The sequence below is a fragment of the Cicer arietinum genome, chromosome 7, assembly GCF_000331145.2.
Source record: "Cicer arietinum cultivar CDC Frontier isolate Library 1 chromosome 7, Cicar.CDCFrontier_v2.0, whole genome shotgun sequence".
NCBI classification, from domain to species: Eukaryota; Viridiplantae; Streptophyta; class Magnoliopsida; order Fabales; family Fabaceae; genus Cicer; species Cicer arietinum.
This window is the reverse complement of record NC_021166.2, coordinates 5400416-5418042: the sequence shown is the minus strand read 5'-3', so window position 1 is coordinate 5418042 and position 17627 is coordinate 5400416. Positions and strand designations below refer to the sequence as shown.

Below are 17627 nucleotides of genomic sequence, written 5' to 3'. Positions count from 1 at the left end.
AGTGTCATCTTGGTATTCTTTTTCATTATCAAGCAATCATTTTTCTTATTTTTATGTTCCTATGTTAGAGTATCAAGTGTGAATAAGTTCCACGTTAGAGATCGACATGCGAGTGTTGAACAATATATAAACGAGACAACCTATATAATCAATGCCTTAAAGTTTTGTGTGAACACCTGGTATCCAATTCACTTGTGTGGTTATTCTTAGAGTTTTAGCCCAACGTAGAGATCTCCCAAGCGTTGTAGGTGAAATGCTTATCTGCACAAGATATATCATAGTTAGGATGTAAATAGTGTCCTAAATTCAGTTTCATGACTAGGTTAAACAAATCATTGTAAAGCATTCATTAATTTCTAATACGCATCTGCAATATTGAAGGTACGGACAGAGACAAGTCCGGAGGATGTTGGGGGCATGCATTCAGCTGCTGGCATCTTGACAGCTAGAGGTGGTATGACATCTCATGCTGCTGTTGTAGCCCGTGGATGGGGAAAGTGTTGTGTGTCTGGTTGCTCTGATATCCAAGTAAATGACCATGAAAAGGTAACCTCAGATTATACATTGTTGACATATAAGTAAAACTGTAAAAGATCTTCATGTTCAAAGTAATGCAATATAATCTTTCATTTATGATGATAGGTGGTTGTAATTGGGAATAATGTAATAGCAGAAGGAGAATGGATCTCGTTGAATGGATCCACAGGTGAGGTGATACTTGGAAAGCAGGCACTTTCTCCTCCGGCTCTAAGTGATGATATGGAAACTTTCATGTCTTGGGCCGATGAAATAAGGAATCTGAAGGTGCTGCTGCATATTCTTTATTAGCTGCAGAAATTGAGTTGAATCAAAATGTCTAATTCTTGTTATGTAATTTCACTCATATCATTGTTGTCTATCAGGTTTTGGCAAATGCTGACACACCTGAAGATGCAATAACAGCTAGACGGAATGGTGCCCAAGGGATTGGACTTTGCAGAACAGAGCACATGGTACAAATAATATTCAACTCCTTGTTATAACTAACTGAAAAGTGTAAATGCATCAAAAAGCTTGTATTGTAATTTTTCTGTAACAAATTTAAGCATTGTTTTCCAAAGAAAAAAGAATGTAGAGCATATGAAGTAATCCTCTTTATATGCTACAAGTTGAATTCTACAATTCGTGGATTTTTTCAAACTTTTTAATGCATGTCACTTGAAATGATAATTTTTTCATCAATTGGCACAGGGTTGTTACAAAAGTATGATTTTGTGCATGTTTTGGTGTGTTTTAGTTTTTTGCTTCAGATGAGAGGATAAAGGCAGTGAGAATGATGATAATGGCTATTACGGTAGAACAGAGAAAAGCTGCACTTGAGTTGTTGTTACCTTATCAAAGATCAGATTTTGAAGGAATTTTTCGGGCAATGGATGGTCTCCCAGTAACGATTCGATTGTTAGATCCTCCACTTCATGAATTTCTTCCTGAAGGTGACTTAGAACAAATTGTCAGTGAACTAACTTCACAGACAGGCATGAAAGAAGAAGAAATATTCTCTAGGATTGAAAAACTCTCAGAAGTTAATCCCATGCTTGGTTTTCGTGGCTGCAGGTTTGTCCACTTCTTATGATCCTTGTGCATAACAAACCTAGAAGCCCTGACAAGACACAAACACCGGATACTAAAACTGACCGATAATAATTTAAGAAAATAAAAGTAATTAAATGTAATCACATCTATCATGTTAGATGTCACATTAATATGCATTCAATCTAAAATATAAGTGCTACGTAACAAATCACTATTAATATCATGATTAATGTTTAATGTTGAAATTCCAAGTTCATAATTTATAGTTTGGGACCGATAGATGGTTTTGGAGAAGGGACATAGAGGTTAGAGTGATAAATAGGTCATGAGTTCAATCCTCTGCACTAACAAAATAACAAGTTTTTATCATTCAAAAAATATATATAATAATTTATAGTAATTCCTCATGTTTGACAATATAAAATTATGTGACAGGCTGGGAATATCATATCCAGAATTGACTGAGATGCAGGCTCGTGCAGTCTTCCAAGCCGCTGTTTCAGTGAGTAGCCATGGTATTGCAGTTCTTCCAGAGATAATGGTTCCACTTATCGGTACACCTCAGGTATGGTCCTTTTTCTTACTTATTTCTCCAATTTGTTTCACATTTATCATATATGCATAAAATTTATGGGGGAAAATCAGAATGTTCTCTACTTTGAAATATTATCTTGTTTTCATTTTCCCTTAACACTTTATCTCTTGAAATATAACATGAAGCAATATTTTGGGGTTTGATTTAATGAAACTCTTGTGACATTATTATTTTATAAGCCCAATTTGTTTTTAACTTGCAGGAATTAAGACATCAAGTGAGTTTAATAAGGAACGTTGCTGAGAAAGTGTTCTCTGAGATGGGCTCTTCTGTAAGCTATAAGGTTGGAACTATGATTGAAGTTCCAAGAGCTGCACTAGTTGCAGATGAGGTCATACTTATACCCCTTTGTCTTGAAGATACACTCTTGAATTTTAACATACAATAATTAAAATTTATTAAAGAAAAACAATAGTTTGTCCTCTTTACACGTTCTAATATTATATAATCCATTTGTGTAGATTGCAAATGAAGCAGAGTTTTTTTCATTTGGAACCAATGACCTTACCCAAATGACATTTGGCTATAGTAGAGATGATGTTGGCAAATTTCTTCCTATATACCTATCTGCTGGGATTTTGCAGCATGACCCATTTGAGGTTAGTTGCATAGCGTGCATTTGCCTAATATATGAATGATGTTTTCTAAAGTATAATTATTGACAACAATTACAGGTACTTGACCAGAAAGGTGTGGGTCAACTCATCAAAATTTGCACAGAAAAGGGTCGGGCTGCTAGACCAAACTTAAAGGTAACTTAGCAAGTATTAAACATGGATACAGACACCCGGACATGACACAACACTAACATGTAAACAGTGATAATAATTTGAGAAAATTAAATAGATTAAATGTGTCGGTGCCAACCAACAACATATATTAAACACTGAACACGCCTTCAATCAGAAAGGGTCGGTGCTACATAGCTTACCGATACAATTGTAAACATTATCACACATCTTGGTTACTGTTAATATGCCAATTATGGTGTTAAAACACATATTTCATCATTTATACCACATGAAGGTGCTTCTGCAGTTAATTCTTGAAGTTGATTATTATCAGGTTGGAATATGTGGAGAGCATGGTGGGGAGCCTTCTTCTGTTGCATTCTTTGCTCAACTTGGACTTGACTATGTCTCGTGTTCTCCTTTTAGGTTAGATTTTCATTTCATAGTTGTATGAAAATGAGATATTTGTATTTTCTGCAGTCAAACTGAAATTTTGAGGACTCTTTTGCAGGGTTCCAATTGCTAGGCTTGCGGCAGCTCAAGTTGCGGTGTAAGGAGCAATTACTAGAGTGTTTCCTGTCCAGAGCATGACTCTCTACTGCTGCAAATAATTGGGATTTATTATACCATATTATAAATAAAAAAATGAAGGCTTATGTGAGGTCGGATAATGCAAGAATACTAACATACTTAATAGGAAAGAAAGCAAAGGGAAATTAAAAACCTTTGCACATAAAATTAAAAAAAAATAGAGAAAACATAGTGTACATATATGTTCAGACTATCTTTTTCTTTATATATATTTTTTTACATTATGTTTCTTTTATAATTTGATTACATACAGTGTCTTCGATTATTTGGTGTATAAGACATTGGTGGACATATTGGTATATCTTACCATGAAATATGATTGATTCTGTAAAATTATTGTACATGTTTTATTGGATGATTAATAAAATCTTTGAAACATTCTTCCATGTATCACCTTTGTTCGAATTAGTTAATGATTGATGATCTTTACCATAGCATTAATACAAGGGAGTAAAAAAAATTGGTAACCCTAAAAAATAGGGCCATGCGCAGTCTCGAGAACATGCTCGGGGAATACATTGCATGGAAGACACTGGGCATAACATATAGTAGTTAGCAGTTTCTTCCCTCGCCCTCTCTCGATTTGGAAGAAAAAGAATTGGGGGCTTTTAGAAAATATGAGGAGAAGAACCTTTTAATTAATAATGTGAATACAACTAATTAAAAAGTGGGGCCAGAAGAAAGAAGAGGCTGAACTCATTAGGCCGGTGGGAAGGACGGTGCTCGGTGGAGACGGTGCTCGGTGGAGACGGCGAGGTGCTTCGCTTCCCCGTTTCTTTGGTTTCGAAGGCGAAGTTGGGCCTACATAGTTAAACTTGTTGGGCTTTTTGACCTAAAAATAAAACGTAAAAATGGGGGTGTGTTTAGTATTATTGACTTGTTCGTTGAAATTGGGGGGAGTGGAGGAAGTAGGAACTCTGGGCAACGCCTTCTGCAACAATACATAAAACAAAACCTTCCTTAAATTAAATCGTTGTCTTACTTATGCAGTTGGGCTTATAGCGGTTGTGATAATTGAATTGAATAAAATGGTGTTGGAGAGTTACGTGGTGGTGCACAACATAGCAAAGAGGCACAACGTTGGCACACTAGCTCGAAGTGCAACCGCGTTTGGTGTGTCGGAATTAATCCTGGTTGGTCGTAGAGATTTCAACAGTTTCGGTAGCCATGGGTCATCCAACCACGTTCGCTTTCGACACTTTCACTCACTCCAAGACGCTCGCCAATTTCTGAAGGATAAAGACTGTGACATTTGCGGCGTTGAGATCACACACGATGCCCTCCCTGTTAATCAACATCCTTTCAACAAAAGCACCGCTTTCTTACTCGGCAACGAGGTTACTTACTTACTTACAGACATCCCTATTTTTATTTTTATTTTTATTTATTGATTCCTAAAATTTGTGTGTAGGGTAGTGGTCTTTCTCCTAAGGAAATTGAGATATGTGATTTTTTTGTTTATATCCCGCAATATGGTTGTGGAACTGCTTCCTTGAATGTTACTGTTGCTGCTTCAATTGTACTTCATCATTATGCAGGTATTTTATAATCATTCATTCATTCATCAAACTACAGTATTGTACTTACTAGTTGCCTCACTTCCTCTGCTCTTAACTTTTCATATACTAAATGAAGGTGAATCTGTGCCTGACAATAATGTAACTATATGTATGTATGAAGGAAGTCAACATATTTATTATTGTGATACTTTTGATTTTTGAGGGACTAGTTTGGCTTTCAAAAGAATGATGTGATGGTATTTTAGATCTTTTAAGAGACTAAATTGGTAGCCAAAATTTTGGGAGGATTTTTTTTTTTAATACAGATGTTAGTTGTTTAGTACATTATGTTAGTAGCTATGGGTTAAATCTTGAATCACATTTTCAAATTTCATAGGGGTTCCAACTCAATCACTTGGGTTACGCCTTAGAGGATTGGTGTAGTGATGTTTGTAACTTTGAAGAACAAACTTGGGGATTATCCCATGTTTATATTCCTTTCAGCAATTGTTAAGTTTTCTTGGTGTGGTCAGTAGGTGAAAAAAGATAGGGGGTTGCTTGTAAACAAGCACCCGAGCGTTTTTACCCATTTTATCGATTATACTTTCTTTTTTATGAGTGCGTTAATTTACATTGAGGGGCATTTTGGTGTGGGATTGAATATGGGGTGAAAAATTCATGAATAAGTTTTCAACTATAGTTGAAGTAAATAATGTACACATACTCAAATGCCGAATTGTCCAAGCTTATCATAACACTTTCAAAAAATATGCATATTTATTTTGGTGTTGCCAATCCCAAATAGCAGAAAATAACAATTTATTCAAATTTAGCTACACTGCGTATTATATGGCTGCTATAGTTGCTATTTGACAAGACTTGTACACTAAATTGCATGTTGCCAACCATAATATTTTGTTAAAATTCCGCTATGCTATAGCCACTATTTGACAATACCAGTCTCTACTAAGAAATCAGCAAGATATCATAGCATCGTGTAAATTTTCCGGAACAGGACATTATGGTGTGGCTCTAGGTGTCTTTTATGTTTTCCACAATTTTTTGTTCATTTAAATTTTCTTCCTCCTTTGAGTTGCTGTTGTGTGACTAAAATGTCACAATGGACCTCACACCCTTCCTCGAACCTTGTCAATGTCATTGTGCGAAGTTTTGTAGCACTAAGTTGTCTTCCTGTTGCTTAAAGCGGTTATAAGTTTGTTTCTTTGGCACCATCTTTATTCAATATCAAGCCTAGTTCCAGTGTGCATAACAAATGACTGCTTTAGTGGTAAATCCTTTGTGGATCTGGGTTCCCTTTGTTGTTTATGTGCTTCTTTTTTTTTAGTTACATTGTGGATTGTTCATTCCAACTCTATACATTTGCTTTTGACACAAATACAGCAGACTGTCAATTAAACTATCCCAAGTCCTAACTGCATCTTGTTACTTAATGCACCTCAAGTACTAAATATTCATTATGATATTGGTTACAACTGTTTTTGTCAGATTTCATATAATATTGTAGTTTCTGATGTGTTCTCTTTTTTTGGGTCAGTCTGGGCAGGTTTTGATGAGAGATCTCGTGATGGAAATAAATTTGTTGTGGCTGAGAGACCTGTAAAACAGGGTCGGCGAAATTACTGCACGGAAGGAGATGATTCAATCATTGAAGAGCGTAAAGCCAGAAGAGAAAATGCCGCCAATGGTTTCTTTGATGAGACTGAGAGTGGCAATTCATCATCTTCAAACCTCCTTGATGCATTGTTTGTTGATGGTTGATGACAGATGTGTGATTACTTGATAATTAATTGACCATTGAGACTGTAGGTTGAGAACTTAAATGCTTCAGCAGTGGTGGAAGAAAACCGACATCTTAGGTATCTAATGTGGTTAAGAGAAAACTGAATATAGGCGTGTATGTTGTATTACGGCTGAGTTTGCTGAAACTGTCACCAATGACAGAAAATAATTAGAAGTTTGTAAAAACCAGTTTTGCTTGGATTGCTTACTCTTTCAACTATTATTACACTGTCATTTGTTCTACTGATAGTTAGTTAAGCAACTTTAAATGACAAATATGTCTTCCATCCTATCGACTTTAATGGATGAGCAATACAACGCCTTACCTTATTTCACGGTTTGGATCAAAAAACCTTGGGCCAACAGAACACAGTGACGATCGCAAACAGCCACACAAGTTATCAAGAACACCAATTCACAAGTGTTAAAAAACTGTATCTTTATTAGTTAATCCATGAAAGCAATAATTGTTTTAATCAATTCAGCAAATTTGTTTTACTTAGACAATGACAACCATGTTCTTTCACTGAATGGAAAGTAATTATGAATTTGGTTTTGTGATTTGATCAACCTATGGGGGAAAAAATGAAATGATAATATAGTAATTCCAGTCATTTTGAATAAGATTTTGTATTTCAATGTAAGGCTGCTTAGGGTGAGGTGTTGTGACTTTTGCATGCAATTCGGTAGATTCAAGAACACAATAAAGAAATAAGTTAAAGGCAACATAGCTTTCTTAACTCCTGGTCTGTCCCAAAATAAACAAATATCGTACTTTTTTGGCATAAGGAAAAGATTACAATTCTACCTCTATGAACTGTCATGTTTGCAGAAAAGGATGATAGTAGCCAGGAAAAAGAAAACACAACCCTGGTTGATTTTAGTGATTCCATCAACAACTTTAAGATAAACTTTTTTTTATCAATGTCACACAGAAATATAATTAAAGGGTTTGATCTATTGTCATTTTCCAATACTAAAGTCACACATTTCAGAATATATAATTGAGCTGTATTGCAACCAGAGTTCTATGCACCATGTTGGAGTCTTGGGGATGAGGGTTATGTTATTATGTACAGGATGCGGTACAAGTCCCACACCGGTAAACAATGGATATCATTGACATGACATACAATATAAACTTTTTGAGAGCTAAAAAGATTTTTGGTTGAAACTTTGTTTTCCGACAACTGAATTCTTGATTTTGAATTGGCCAAAGATTTTTGGTTGAAACTTTGTGTAAAAATGTAGAGTTGACTTTTGAAATTTATTTATAGAATGAATGTTCTAGTAAAAAAGTTGATCATTTATTGATTCTTATAGGTCGAGCAAAAAGTCATTGTCATAGTGAAAAATATTAGGTCGTGGAGAAAAACTGTTTTTATAATTTCATGTTTTATTTATTTCTATCTATAGTTATTAAAAAAAAATATACGGTCACAAAACACACATTATTTACTACTACTACTACTATTTATTATTATTATTATTATTATTATTATTATTATTATTATTATTATTATTATTATTATTATTATTATTATTATTATTATTATTATTATTCTCCATCATGTCATTTTCAATATATAGTCACAACAATTTTCAAAAAGACATCAAATAATTTTTTATTAAATAATAATCTATTTAACTATTAGTAGTATTTCAACAAATAATATCAAGGCTGTTGATTTTCCAACTGTACCATATAAAATTTCTTTATAAAATCGGTCTTGTTTAAATGGAAAATGGAGTTCTCATTTTAACTATAACTGATTCCATTTAAATTTAAGAAAATAACACGAAAGACGAAGGAAATTAAGTTGATTGTGATATATAAATGGGTGACTATTCTTTAGAGACTTTTGTCCTATTTTATTCTTTTCAAAACTCCAAATTGAATAACTTGCATGATGAAATATACACGTTTTCAAATTGAATCGACCAAAATATGACACCTTCAAACTAAACCAATATAGCCTAGACTTTTTGAAGATTAACCCCACTTTTACATGAATATTAATTTTTATAGGCAACATATAATGATAAGATAACCTCGAACTTATAAATAAATTTTTGTATGAGAAAATCAAAAGCTTAAAATGCTAATTTTTTTTATAAGCAACAAAATTACATTAGAAAAGAGAACAAGAGTTCTCAAATCCATTAGATTAAATATTCTCTAAGATTGAATAGACTTTAAACATTCTAACATATAAAATTATCCGAATTATACTACTTTTAATTTAAATTACTCCTCGTTTTTTATACAAACCAACTCCAATATAAAATTATCCGAATAAAAATTGTTTGATAATCCGCTAATCTCCAAAAACTATTTTGTTACACATACCCCCCACAAACATCATACTACGGCACTCAAAATAAATTATTTCACCTTATAGTGTTTTATACCTTTCACCACTATTTTATGGTGTAAAAAATTATCAACCACGTTCACTCTCTTCACTCAGATCATAAATTAACCGTGAAAATATATAGGAAGAAAAAAAAAACTATTAATAAAGCAATCGTAAAAATAAAAAACACAAGAATTTATATGATTGTGTACTATGGTTTTACACAAGAATTACTCACACCAATACAAAATGAAAAGCAAATTAATTATCAACTTGACAGACACACTAATTTTGTGTATATTAAACATTATTGATTGGATTTTGGGGAGATTCTGTGGTATCATTGGATATTCTAGACGAGGCTTCAGTAGAATCAGTACTAGGAGGGTAACCAATTCCATGTCTTTGTTGTGGAAAAACCATAAACACCCATCCAACAACAACTCCAATAGCTACAGGCATGACTTGAAGAAGAGTTTTCTGAGTTTTCACAAAAGAAGGGTAAAAACATAGTACAGTGTTTGTATCAAGAAGACCCAACATTGCAAAAATAATCAAGACCAGAACAGCATGAACAAAGTCACTAACTTTAAGCTTATACTTCGATAAATCGATTGAATTCGACGCCTCTGAAGGCCATAATCCTTTGGGTGTCACAAATCCATAGTGTCTTTTGTTATCAGTACCTGTGTAGCTATCTGTGAAAGTAGAAAAGAAGCAATTGAAACCGCATATTGCAAGAAGAATTGAACTTAGGTACTTATTGATTGCTTTGCACTGACCACTGTTTGTAACAACAGGGTTTAGGAATTGGAACAAGAAAACTGTTCCTGTTGGAAGTAGTTTTATGAGGCTTCCAATGCCATTTGTACTTTTGTTGGTGGTACTTGTTGTTGTTGGTGGTGTTTCTATGTTTAAGGATGAATGTGAAGGAACAGTTTCATTTTTTTTATCCATCTTAGTAATAATTAAAGAGATTCTGTTGGTGAGAATCTAGCTAGCTATAGTTTTTGTTTTGCTTGTTTGTGTTTTTCTGTTATGTGATTGTTTGTTTTTATAGAGGAGTAAAGAGACTTTGTCTTAAATGACTCCTAATTTAGTTAGACTTGGATTTGAGTCTAATTAAGTTAGATTAATGATTTGAGGCTGCTAGTTAATAGTGGACTTTTGAAATGTATATCTCAACTACCTTAAAAATAATACTTTTCTTTACACCCATTTGGCCATTTGCACTATTGTCTTATGCACTATGCCATTGACATGCATGTTGAATAAGTCCTAAACGATTACTTATGTCTAAAAGGATTGATTACTTATCAACTACTAAAAGATAAAACTCAAAACAAAAAGAAAGACCTAATACATAAAGAGGAGATATGGATGGTTGTGTATATCATAATTTAATTTATTATCAATAAATAATAGATGTATCGTGCACAGTATTAATGGTTCATTTAATATATATGATAAAAAACATGAAATAATATAAATATCATATCATGTCTTTTTCTTGATGTACTAACACAATAACACAATAAGATAAGTTATTCTTAAAAACTATTATATCATGCCTCTTTAGTTATAATTTTTATTTTGAATATGAAATGAGTTAGAAAAAATATGATTCAAAAAAATAATAATTTACTCAATTATTTTTATAAAATATATACTTTAAAATGTATAAAATTAAAATCTAATAAAATATAAATTAAGAAACAATGGCATTTGATATTAAATTTAAAAGTAAAATATAAATAATTGATTTTAAAAAATATGTAATAATTTTATGACAAAGATAGTTTCATCATTTTATATAATCTAATAATTTATTATTAAAAAATTAAAAAACTATCAATATTAATCTAAATTTTTGTAAATAAATATAATTTTATTATAATGGTATTTTTTCTATTTACATATAATATATATTATATTTTTATTTTACTTTTCTAACAAATTAAATATAACTACTTAGTTACTCGTGATTTTTTAAAAGCTTTAAATTCTTTGTTTAGTAGTGTCAATGGATTTTTAAATACAAAATTATTTCATTGTTTATTTATTTTTTTAGTATTTTTTATTAATTTATAATATATTTAAAATATTTTTAGTTATTTGGAAAAAAAAATAGTATGTTATCGTTTTACTATGACAATTTTGTCATTTAAATATAATATATCTTATATAATATTATGATGAGATGTATTCGATGCAAATATAATATTTTAAAATTGTAATTCGCATAGGTTCAATTTATTAGTCCAATGTAATTATAGTTAATAAAATGATTAGTTTTTTTTTTACAAGAATAAAATGATTAGTTAAATACAAACTATTAGGATATATAATTTTTTTACTGAATGATATAATAATTGTTATATATAAATTGATTGAATTGGTTAATTATTCAAGTAGACCATAGTATGTGTATTATAATTGATATCGTTTCTATGTGGATAATATTTAAAACAAAAATAAGTTTAACTAATTTTTAATGAAAAATATTTATTATGTGTATGATTTTTATAATTAATATATTGTTATTTATATTTATACGATATTCATAAAATATTAAATTAAACTAATTAATTAATAACAAATATAGTCTCGTGTGTGAATTAATATAATCATTCTCATTTTTATGCGAATATATTAAAATAACATTAAATAGGTTTTTGGTCGTGTGAATATATTTATAGTCCCTCTAAAAATGTGCTTATAGTTAGAGATAATTTTTTTTAAATGGTGCTTATGATTAAGAATGTAGTATATTTTAATTATTTTTATTTTTATTTAGAAGATATGAAAAAGTATTAAATTTAATTAATTAATTAATGAAAAATATTTTTCCCATGTATGTATTAAACACTCTTTTAGTGACTCATTTCTTAAAAAACTTTGTGATAATCATTTAGGAACAAATATTTATCTTATGTACAATGTTATAATAATTCATAAAATTAAATATATTTTTAGTCTTTATATTTATTCATTTTAGCTTCTATTTTAAAAGAAGTCTTATAATTGATTATCAATTTAAATATTAATTCAAATAACAAATGGTGCCAAGGCCGTTGGTTTTCCAAATGTACCATATAAATCCTCTTTAAAAATCAGTCTTTATTTAAATGAAAAATGGAGTTTTCATTTAATTATAATATATTCCATTAATTACAATAGATTCCAATGTTACTTACGAAAAATGAAATGACGACGAAAGAAAGCTGATTGTGATGTATATTAATGAGTGATTATTTTTTAGAGACTTTTGTCTTAATATACATACACGTAGATATAATATACACACGGTCGTTGATTCAAAGTTCAAACTAACTAAAGTTCAAATTGAGGTTTCTTTGGCTGTTTCTTAATCTAAGAAGGTTCATTTGAACAACAACAAAAAGTTCAATTTGAGACTTTTTGTGAGAAAACAATCAATTTTTGTATGAAAAAATCAAGTATTTATAAATTATAATCTCAAAAAATTAACAGCCTTGGTACCACCAATAAACTCAATCAAGAATTATTCACACAAATACGACTTTACAGTGGCACAAATTTATGTTGCATTACACAAGAATTTTCACACCAACACAAAGTTCATAAATAAATTTAAAACAATAAAAAACCACCGTCACACAAAATAAATTCTAACTACAGAGCATTATATTAAGAAAAAATATTTTCTTTCTTAATATAATAAATTTTGCCATGATAGAGAGAAAATGGAAAGATGATTCTCTTAAACATTATTGGTTGGAATTTGGGAAGTTCCATTGGATGATATGGTAGAGGTTGTTTCAGTAGAATCAGTACTAGGAGGGTAACCAATTCCATGTCTTTGTTGTGGAAAAACCGAAAACACCCATCCAACAACAACTCCAATAGCTACAGGCAACACTTGAAGAACAGTTTTCTGAGTTTTCATAAAAGAAGGGTAAAAACATAGCACAGTGTTTGTATCAAGAAGACCCAACACTGCAAAAATAAGCCATGATAGAACAGCATGAACAAAGTCACTAACTTTAAGCTTATACTTCGATAAATCGATTGAATTCGAAGCCTCTGAAGGCCATAATCCTTTGGGTGTTACAAGTCCATAGTGTCTTTTGTTATCAGTACCTGTGTAGCTATCTGTGAAAGTGGAAAAGATGCAATTGAAACCGCATATTGCAAGAAGAATTGAACTTAGGTACTTGTTGCTGGTTTTGCAGTGACCACTGTTTGTAACAACGGGGTTTAGGAATTGGAACAAGAAAACTGTCCCTGTTGGGAGTAGTTTTATGAGGCTTCCAATGCTATCTGTACCACTTTTTTGTGTGGTACTTGTTGTTGTTGGTTGTGGTGTTTGTGTTGGTGTTGTGGTTTCTGTGTTTGTGTTTAATAAGGGTGAACGTGAAGGAGTGGTTTCATTTTCATTTTTTGTATCCATCTTAATAATCTAGCTTTAGTTTTTGTTTTGCTTGTTTGTGTTTTTTCTGTTATGTGAGTGATTGTTGATTTTATAGTAAAGGAATTACAGAGATAAGGATAGACTTTGTCTTAGACGACTCCTAATTTTGGACTACGATTTAAGTCTAATTAAGTTTGATTATTCAATTCAGACAGCTAATTAAGGGTGACTTTCGAAATTTATATTTCAACTATCTTAAAAAAAATTACTTTCCCTTACACCCATTTGCACTATTTTTTTAATAAGCAGACAAATATATATTTGTATTAATAGATTATTTTTGGATCCCAAATATAAAAAGAAAAAGATAAGAAGAAAAAAAATTGATATATTTAATTTGAAATTTAAATTAAATAGATCTATTTATTTTAAGTGATTTTTATGGTAGAATTAAAAACTAATATATTTTGATATTATTAAATTAAATTACTAATATTCTAATGAGTATCGTATACGATAAGTTTGATTATATTTTAAATTTAACACCACCAAATTTTGAATTTTTATATTTTTGTTTTATCCCACACTGTCTTTTTGCCGTTCTTTGTCGTCTCCCTTCGCGGTTCTTTACAATCTTTCTCCTTCATTTTGCATCGTCTATCTTTTTGTTGTAGTTCATTAATAATCAAAGACGGTCTGGTAACGACGACGGCGATTAGTGGTCGACGGCACAAGACGACAATGACGCAAACGCGAGCGAGATGAGAGTGAGACAGATGAGGGATCTTCTAGTGATGGTGGAAAAATGATAGAGAGTGAAAGCATGGCGGAAAAGAACGATGTTTTAATTTTAATTAAAATAAAATAAAAAAGAAAACTTAAATTTATAGTAATTAAATTAAAAATATATACATATATATATATATATATATATATATATTGATATAAATAATTTGATCAACTTAATATATATTGATATAAAAATATAAAACAAATTATTAATTAAAAAAATAAAAATATCAATACACTTTAAAAAAAAAAAAGTACCATAGAAATTTCTTTTATATTTGATATTAGAGAAAGTACTCTGAAGCACAAGTGGTGTAGAGATGCAGATGAAACATCATTGCTCGAGACAAATACAAATAAAGATATAAATGAAAATAGCCAAATGAGTGGGCAAGGCCATTTGCACTATTGTTTAATGTACTGTGCCACCATGCATGTTGAATAAGTCCTAAATGATTACTTAAGTCCTAAATGATTACTTGCCAACTACTAAAAGCTAGAAGACAGAAAAAGAAAGACCTAATACATAAAGAGGAAATATGGATGGTTGTGTTTATAATAATTTTATTTTATACGTAACTAGTTGTATCTACTACTATCATATGAAAAATATATTTTGACGGATTTTTTGACATCCTTATATAATTATATATGGTTTTGATTTTTTCTTTTTTAATGTTTTTTCTCTCTCCTTTAGATGTTCGATGTCACCAAATTTGTGTGTGGTATATACAGAGTCGGATTTTTGTGTCCAAATAACACATATTCATATCTTTAAATATAAGCCAAAAGTTGTGCACCTTATGCTTGTTTTAAAATAATCAAAGTCAAATTGGCAGCTTGGAAGGCTTGTTTACTTTCTTTTTCATAATATGCTTATCTATAGCTTTTTTATTTATTATTGCCCAATATCTCTTATCAATGTCATTGAGGGATGGATTAGAAACTTTGTGTGGTCTGGTGACATTGACCATAAAAAAAAAAAAAGATGATTACTGTAGTTTGTCTTAAGGTGTGCACTTCTACCAAGGATGAGGCTTTGGGTTGAGATATATAAGGGGACATCAATGAGGCTGCCACCCTCAAGCTATGTTGGGAGCTGATAACTTCAAATTACCAATGGGTCATTCTTCTAAGGGTTGAAGTGTTGAGATATAAAGGATCTAATTTTTGTCATATTTTTTCTACTATTTGGACTGGTTTGAAGCACTGAGTTTTTCATTACCAAGGAGCATGGGCAATGGTGAGCACATTAATTTGTGGCATGATAAATGGCCCAATGTAGTTATGACTAATCTTTTCAGTATTCCCGAGGAAAGGCATTATCTGCTTAATGCTAAGGTAAAAAAATTTATTATTGATTATAAGTGGTTTATCTCTCTTATTCCTTCACTATTTTTTGCATAGTAACACTGAGTTTTTATCTATTTTTGCAAAATGTACACATTTAAAAATTCTTTATTGAGGACAAGTTTATTTGGAAGAACTCCACCAATGGAGAAATGTACTTTAAGGATGCTTACATGTTTCAAAAGTCTCCCTTGAATGAGCAACATTAGGCCAAGATTATTTTAAATCCATCTATTCCTCCTTCAAAATCTCTTTTGGTTTGGAGGTTGTTCCACAACAAAGTTCCTACTGATGATAATTTAAGGGCTCGAAGTTGCAACATGGTCTCCATGTGTAGCTTGTGCCACAAGCATGAAGAATCTAACAAGCATTTGTTTTTTGAAAGTGATTTTGCAGGGCACCTTTAGTATTTGATTACTTATATTTTTTATATCCAGGTGGACATTAATAATGTGCATATTGTGATTGAGATTTGTAATAAATCTTGGATTTGTGAGCTTTATTTAAGTTCATGTGCCTAATGCTCCTTGCATTAAGGAAGTGTTATAGACTTATAGTAGTCCCCATCCTTAACAAAGCCAAGTGTAATATATATGGTACTGGTAACTGATAATGGTTTTTTAGGCCTTGAAGCTTGTGGAGGGACTCAAATGTTAATTTTTTAGGTGGATTTGTTGGCAATTTGAATATCGCTACTGCTTTCAAAGTTGAGTTACATGGGTTGGTGAATGCTATTAAGATAGTTATAAGAAGAATTGGAATAGGCTTTGGTTAGAGGTTGGCTCTCAACTAGTTATTATGGATTTCAAAAGTTCTAGTATTATTCTTTGGCATCTAAGGATTAGATGGTTGAATTGTATGGAGCTTACAAAGAACATGCAGTTTTACATTTCTCATAATTTTAGAGTGGACAACCACTATACAGATAAAATTGCTTCTATTGGCCTTCAACAAAATGACTTGATTTGGATGGTTTCTACTCCACTATGCATTTTAGATTCTTTGAATTATAATATATTGGGGTTTACTAAATTCATATTAATTGATGTTGATATTTGTCAAGGATTCTTCTTTTGTTGTTATTTGCTTTGTACTCTTTTTCTCTTGTCACGTTTTATCCCTTTAGATTTTTCTGACAAAGTTTTTATTAAGTTTTATCCTTTGATTATTATGGTTTGGATTTTGTCTAGTTTCCCTAAGTTCTTTTGTATCTTTATGCTTATTTTAATAATATTTTAAAAGATATAAGTCATATATGTCAATATAGTTGAGATGTTTTGATTTATCAAATGATATTTTTGAACTCTTTCTTGATTATTTTTTTATAAAAAAGTTATCAATATACTAATTAATTTGAAATAAATGAGAATATATTGAGTCTTGTCTAGTTACATAACTCATCTCATGTTTTTTATTAGAAAAATGTTTCAAGCACTCACTATATTAAAATAAAAATAAAAATAGCGATGTAATAAATATAATTCGTTCTGAACTATTACACTCCCTCCATGACCGATTATTTAGAGTGCTTTGTACCTCGATTCCTTGCCGTAATTCTTACTTATGACTATTTTTGTATAAGTACATAGACTAACATTTAAGTTTTATACCATGAACACAATAGATATGTTCTTCCATTTAAAATAATTTGCGTCATTTTCTTTTAATTAAATTTATAATTTCTTTTATATATGGGGACATGAGGTTTAATTTGTTGTTTACGTAATTTGTTCAGTCCATTTTATATATGCGAAAATTAATATTGTCAACTGTCATGTCATATTCAGTTATAGTATAAAAAAACAATTTGATATATTTATATGTTTAAAATAAGTATAATATATAAATAAATGTTTAACTTTAAAAAAATTATCATTAACTATTAACAGACATTTTTTCTGGACTCAAGAAAATTAAATGCAATTAATTACTATTATTATATATATATGC

General features: G+C 30.7%; 4 protein-coding genes and 2 long non-coding RNA genes across 10 annotated transcripts in view; 3 read left to right on the top strand and 3 right to left on the bottom strand.

The window, feature by feature from the left end:
* The window catches only part of LOC140918663 (uncharacterized), a 3145-nt gene extending 2759 nt beyond the window's left edge, over positions 1-386 (bottom strand). The window contains exon 1 of the long non-coding RNA XR_012161251.1: positions 177-386. This is a non-coding gene — a long non-coding RNA (uncharacterized lncRNA). The remainder of the gene's footprint in view (positions 1-176) is intronic.
* Positions 1-3875, top strand: part of LOC101513536 (pyruvate, phosphate dikinase 2) — a 9112-nt gene extending 5237 nt beyond the window's left edge. For all 5 annotated transcript variants that reach the window (XM_004508276.3, XM_073363323.1, XM_004508275.4 and 2 more), the window contains exons 11-20: positions 382-546; positions 643-804; positions 903-992; positions 1277-1593; positions 2008-2137; positions 2370-2498; positions 2629-2766; positions 2842-2919; positions 3233-3324; positions 3410-3875. In XM_004508276.3, the coding sequence (XP_004508333.1) occupies positions 382-546; positions 643-804; positions 903-992; positions 1277-1593; positions 2008-2137; positions 2370-2498; positions 2629-2766; positions 2842-2919; positions 3233-3324; positions 3410-3452 (1344 nt within the window). In that variant the 3' untranslated portion in view covers positions 3453-3875. The remainder of the gene's footprint in view (positions 1-381; positions 547-642; positions 805-902; positions 993-1276; positions 1594-2007; positions 2138-2369; positions 2499-2628; positions 2767-2841; positions 2920-3232; positions 3325-3409) is intronic.
* Positions 3876-4026: 151 nt separating this feature from the next.
* LOC101513212 (uncharacterized) lies at positions 4027-7031 on the top strand. The gene is made up of 3 exons (XM_004508274.4): positions 4027-4826; positions 4901-5027; positions 6544-7031. The coding sequence occupies exons 1-3, from the start codon at positions 4518-4520 to the stop codon at positions 6765-6767; spliced, it is 660 nt and encodes a 219-aa protein (XP_004508331.1). The 5' UTR covers positions 4027-4517; the 3' UTR covers positions 6768-7031.
* A 2288-nt stretch (positions 7032-9319) lies between these two features.
* On the bottom strand, positions 9320-10193 carry LOC101512884 (protein DMP2-like). Its single transcript, XM_004508273.4, has one exon. It carries the CDS (start codon positions 10100-10102, stop codon positions 9446-9448), a length of 657 nt encoding a protein of 218 aa, XP_004508330.1. The 5' UTR covers positions 10103-10193; the 3' UTR covers positions 9320-9445.
* A 2450-nt stretch (positions 10194-12643) lies between these two features.
* Positions 12644-13638, bottom strand: LOC101512577 (protein DMP2-like). Its single transcript, XM_004508272.4, has one exon. It carries the CDS (start codon positions 13575-13577, stop codon positions 12888-12890), a length of 690 nt encoding a protein of 229 aa, XP_004508329.1. The 5' UTR covers positions 13578-13638; the 3' UTR covers positions 12644-12887.
* A 1515-nt stretch (positions 13639-15153) lies between these two features.
* On the top strand, positions 15154-16759 carry LOC101512348 (uncharacterized). The gene is made up of 2 exons (XR_001144330.3): positions 15154-15668; positions 16115-16759. It is a non-coding gene; the product is annotated as an uncharacterized lncRNA (long non-coding RNA).
* The last annotated feature ends 868 nt before the right edge of the window (positions 16760-17627 follow it).